Source organism: Bison bison, unplaced genomic scaffold, assembly GCF_000754665.1.
Source record: "Bison bison bison isolate TAMUID 2011002044 unplaced genomic scaffold, Bison_UMD1.0 scf7180017864098, whole genome shotgun sequence".
NCBI lineage: Eukaryota > Metazoa > Chordata > Mammalia > Artiodactyla > Bovidae > Bison > Bison bison.
Window position 1 is genome coordinate 5,040,544 of NW_011494670.1, and position 5,859 is coordinate 5,046,402.

Sequence of the window (5,859 nt, forward strand, 5' to 3'; positions counted from 1 at the left end):
AGTTTTAAGCCAAAATTTTCACTCTCTTCTTTCACTTACATCAAGAGGCTCTTTAGTTCTTCGCTTTCTGCCATAAGGGTGGTGTCATCTGCATATCTGAGGTTATTGATATTTCTCCTGGCAATCTTGATTCCAGCTTGTGCTTCATCCAGCCTGGCATTTCACATAATTTACTCTGCATATCAGTTCAATAAGCAGGGTGACAATATATAGCCTTGATACTCCTTTCCTAATTTGGAACCAGTCTGTTGTTCCATGTCCAATTCTAACTGTGGCTTCTTGATCTGCTTACAGATTTCTCAGGAGGCAGGTCAGGTGGTCTGGTATTCCCATCTCTGTAAGAATTTTCCAGTTTGTTGTGATCCATCCATACAGTCAAAGGCTTTGGTGTAGTCAATAAAGAAGAAGTAGATGTTTTTCTGGAACTATCTTGCTTTTTTGATGATTCAGCAAATGTTGGCAATTTGATCTCTGGTTCCCCTACCTTTTTTAAATCCTGCTTGACTATCTGGAAGTTCATGGTTCGTGTACTATTGAAGCCAGGCTTGGAGAATTTTGAGCATTACTTTGCTAGCATGTGAGATAAGTACAATTGTGTGGTAGTTTCAACATTCTTTGGCATTGCCTTTCTTTGGGATTGGAATGAAAACTGACCTTTTCCAGTCCTGCGGTCACTGCTGAGTTTTCCAAATGTGCTGGCATATTGAGTGCAGCACTTTCACAGCATCGTCTTTCAGAATTTGAAATAGCTCAACTGGAATGCCATCACCTCCACTAGCTTTGTTCATAGTGATGTTTCCTAAGGCCCACTTGACTTTGCATTCCAGGATGTCTGGCTCTAGGTGAATGATCACACCATCATGGTTATCTGGGTCATGAAGATCTTTTTTGTAGAGTTCTTCTGTGTATTCTTACCACCTCTTCTTAATATCTTCTGGTTCTGTTAGGTCCATACCATTTCTGTCCTTAATTGTGCCTGTCTTTGCATGAAATGTTCCCTTATATTTCTAATTTTCTTGAAGAGATCTCTAGTCTTTCCCATTCTATTGTTTTCCTCTGTCTCGTTGCATTGATCACTGAGGAAGGCTTTCTTATCTGTCCTTGCTATTCTCTGGAACTCTGCATTAAAATGGCTATATCTTTCCTTTTCTCCTTTGTCTTTAGCTTCTCTTGTTTTCTCAAGAAAACCTCTTGTAAGACCTCTTCAGACAAGCATTTTGCCTTTTTGCATTTCTTTTTCTTGAGGATGGTCTTGATCACTGCTTCCTGTACAATGTCATGAACCTCTGTCCATAGTTCTTCAGGCACTCTAACAGATCTAATCCCTTGAATCTATTTGTCACTTCCACTGTAGAATCATAAGGGATTTGATTTAGGTCATACCTGAATGGTCTAGTGGTTTTCCCTTCTTTCTTCAATTTACGTCTGAATTTGGCATTAAGGAGTTCATGATCTGAGCCACAGTCAGCTCCCGGTCTTGTTTTTGCTGACTGTATAGAGCTTCTCCATCTTTGGCTGAAAAGAATATAATCAATCTGATTTTGGTATTGACCATCTGGTGAAGTCCATGTGTAGAGTCTTCTCTTGTGTTGTTGGAAGAGAATGTTTGCTATGACCAGTGTGTTCTCTTGGCAAAACTCCATTAGCCTTTGACCTGCTTCATTTTATACTCCAAAGCCAAATTTTCCTATTACTCAAGATATCTCTTGACTTCCTACCTTTGCATGCCAGTCCCCTATAATAAAAAGGACATCTTTTTCAGGTGTTTGTTCTAGAAGGTCTTGTAGGTATTCATAGAACCATTCAACTTCAGTTTCTTCAGCATTACTGGTTGGGCCATAGACTTGGATTACTGTGATATTGAATGGTTTGCCTTGGAAATGAACATAGATCATTTTGTTGTTTTTGAGATTGTATCCAAGTACTGCATTTTGGACTCTTTTGTTGACTATGATGGCTACTCCATTTCTTCTAAGGGATTCTTGCCCACAGTAGTAGATACAATTGTCATCCCATCTATGAGATGGCGGAGTACAAGGATGTGCACTCATCTTCTCCTGAGAGAACTCCAAAATTACAATTCGCTGCTGAAGAGCCATTGGCAGGAGAATGTTGGATCCTACCAAAAAAAAGATACCCTACATCCGAGGGCAATGGAGAAGCCCCTGCAAGATGGTAGGAGGGGGGAAATCAGGTTTAGAATCAAACCTCATAACCGCCAGAGATGCTCAGAGGGCTCAAACAAACCTTGTGTGCAACAGGACCCAGAGACCCCACAGAGACTGAGCCAGAACTGTTTTTGAGTGTCTCCTGCAGAGGTATGCATCAGCAGTGGCCTGCTGCAGTGGCAGGGACTCTGGATGTAGCAGACCTGGGTATGGCATAAGCCCTCTTGGAGGAGGTTGCCATTAATCCCACCATAGAGCTTGGAACTTACACAGAGCTGGGGAAACAGATTCTTGGAGGACACAAACAAAACTTTGTGTGCACCAGTATCCAGGATAAAGGAGCAGTGACCCCACAAGAGACTGACCCAGACTTGCCCGTGAGTGTCCAGGAGTCTCCGGTAGAGGTGTGGGTTGGCAGTGGCCTACTTCAGTGTCGGGGGCACTGAGTGCAGCAGTGCATGCATGGGAACTTTTGAAGGAGGTCTCCATTATCTCCATTACCTCCACCATAGTTTGGCCTTAGGTCAAACAACATGAGGGAACACAGCCCTGGCCATCAACAGAAAATTGGATTAAAGATTTACTGAGCATATTCCCTCCCATCAGAACAAGACTAAGTTTCCCCCTCAGTCAGTCTCTCCCATCAGGAAGCTTCCATAAGCATCTTGTCCTTAGCCATCAGAAGGCAGACGGAATGAAAATCACAGTCACAGAAAACTAACCAAACTGATCACATGGACCACAGACTTGTCTGACTCAATGAAACTTTAAGCGATGCCCAAGGGCCACCCAAGATGGATGGGTCATGGTAGAGAGTTCTGACAAAACGTGGTCCCCTGGAGAAGGGAATGGCAAACCACTTCAGTATTCTTGCCTTGAGGACCCCATGAACAGTGTGAAAAGGCAAAAAGATAGGACACTGAAAGATGAACTCCCGGGTTGGTAGGAGGCCAACCTGCTACTGGAGATCAGTGGAGAAATAACTCCAGAAAGAACGAAGAGAAGGAGCCAAAGCAAAAACAACACCAGGTTGAGGATGTGACTGGTGATGGAAGTAAAGCCCGATGCTATAAAGAACAATATTGCATAGGAACCTGGAAGGTCAGGTCCGTGAATCAAGGCAAAAGTCAAAGTGGTCAAACAGACGGCAAGAGTGAATATCGACATTTTAGGAATCAGTGAACTAAAATGGACTGGAGTGGGTGAATTTAACTCAGATAACCATTATATCTACTACTGTGTTGTAACAGTGCTTCCTTAGAGAGAAACCTGTCATAGCAACCAGAACCAGGGTCTGGGCTGTCTCGCAGCCCTCCTGCTCTTCCTTACAAACCCCCATCTTTACCCTCCACACCCTGAACTCCTCAATTGCTCAGAGGTTCACAGAGACAGACTTCACTCCAAGCAAATAAGTTAGGCTCCAGAAATGACAGCTCCTCCACTCTGATATCTCAGTTGCCACCCGGAAGCAGTAAAATAAAGTGAAGCTAGCAGCTGCCACAAGACTTACCATCAAAGGCCATGGCCTGGAGCAGAAGCAACTCATCCTTGTTTATCCTGAGGAAGACTGCGGCCTCGCCAAGCTCCGACAGGTCCATCCTCCTTAAAGTGATCCTCCCAGTCAGGCTGAGACCTTAAAGTGAGCCGAAAAGATTCACTCTGCAGAAGACAGGTGTAGGAAGGAACCAGGGGAAAGGACGCATCAGGAACTGAGGGGAGAAATTATTCCACCATAGACAGACCATCAAGGGTTGAGTTTTCTTTTTAACTACCTCTCTGCATGTCTTCACTGGAGTACTCTTGCCTGGAAAATCTCATGGACAGAGGAGCCTGGGGGGCTGCAGTACATGGGGTCGCACAGTCAGACACGACTGAGCGACTTCACTTTCACTTTTCACTTTCATGCCTTGGAGAAGGAATGGCAACCCACTCCAGTGTTCTTGCCTGGAGAATCCCAGGGACAGTGGAGCCTAGTGGGCTGCCATCTATGGGGTCGCACAGAGTCAGACACGACTGACACGACTTAGCAGCAGCAGCAGCTGCCATGTCTCAAGTATATGATGAATTTATACACAAGGAGTCTTACTCTAGCAGGATCCATTTATGCAGGAAGCACAGAAAGTTCAATGCCTAGAGTCCACAATGCTTTTAGGGGGCCACAAAAATATTTTAATTTCTTCTAAAAGCAGGAGAAAAAGGGACTTCCCTGGTGATCTAGTGGTTAAGACTTTGCCTCCTAATGCAGGGGTTGTGGGTTTGACCTCTGGTCAGGGAGCTAAGATCCCACATGCTTTGTGGCCAAAAAACCAAAACATATAATGGAAACAATATTATAACAAATTAAAGACTTTAAAAGTGGTTCACACACACAAAAAAGCAGAAGAAATATGTGAAAATAATATTAATGACATATAATGATGAAACCAGCCTGGATTATATTAATCAGTCTTTATATCAACCAACACGGTTATAAAATCCAATTTTTAGTACTTTTTGTGAAGGAAGGAGCCCACAAAGACAAAAATGCCCACAGCCAATAAAAGTCATCATGCAACCCTGAAGCCCAGAGCTCTGACCCTGGTGGGTGGTGGGATGGAGTAGACTGAGAAACAGAGGGTTATGGACACTAGGGCCCTTGTAGGAGTGGAGGAAAGGCTTGCAGGTATCCAGGTACACCCAGGAAGATGGTGCACTGTAGCCAGATCATGGCAGCAAAGAGGGAAGTTTTTCAGACAAATGCTCAGCATTAGTGAATAAAGGAATAAAAAGGTGAGTACTGCAGCAGAGGTGAGTGTCTGGGAACAGGCAGTACATGAAACTGCTGGTAGACATTTAGGGAGCTGTGCTAGGATAGCACATGCCAGAGGAGGGAAGCAGGCTTTGTGGTGAACAGAGTGAACGGAATAAGGAGTACCTCAGCTCAAGCAAGGCAGTTTCCAGTGTTGGGTGGACTGGGTTGCTGGGCAAATTATCAGGACTAAATTCATTGAATGTTCATGCTATACCCTACACTTTACTTATTTTATCTTTAATCTGCACACTTCACAGTTGAAAATGAGAAGAAAAAAATCTAGGCTGTCACAGACCCAAATAAGAGGTCATTCTAATTGGACAAAAAAGTTCTTTGGCTTTTTCCTCTCCACTCATTTGCATGGGCAAGTCTTAGTAGCCCCATTTTATAGATGAGAAGGTAGAGGGGGACTTTCCAAGTTGGCTTAGCTCTGATTTACCTCACGACTGAAGAGCTCCATGGTCTATTCCCTCCTGAATGAACTGCAGTCACTTTCTACTTCACACATGCATGAAAATTAACAAGCCTAATCATATATTGCCACCCTGCTTATTTAACTTATATGCAGAGTACATCATGAGAAATGATGGGCTGGAAGAAGCACAAGCTGGAATCGAGATTGCTGGGAGAAATATCAATAACCTCAGATGTGCAGATGACACCACCCTTATGGCAGAAAGTGAAGAGGAACTCAAAAGCCTCTTGATGAAAGTGAAAGTGGAGAGTGAAAAAGTTGGCTTAAAGCTCAACATTCAGAAAACGAAGATCATGGCATCTGGTCCCATCACTTCATGGGAAATAGATGGGGAAATAGTGGAAACAGTGTGAGACTTTATTTTGGGGGGCTCCAAAATCACTGCAGATGGTGACTGCAATCATGAAATTAAAAGACGCTTACTC

General features: G+C 43.7%; 1 protein-coding gene across 1 annotated transcript in view; it reads right to left on the reverse strand.

Moving 5' to 3' along the window:
• MYH15 (myosin, heavy chain 15) overlaps positions 1-3,766 on the reverse strand; it is a 159,302-nt gene extending 155,536 nt beyond the window's left edge. Inside the window, exon 1 of the mRNA XM_010838558.1 lies at positions 3,679-3,766. Within this exon, the coding sequence (XP_010836860.1) occupies positions 3,679-3,766 (88 nt within the window). The remainder of the gene's footprint in view (positions 1-3,678) is intronic.
• Between the last annotated feature and the right edge of the window lie 2,093 nt (positions 3,767-5,859).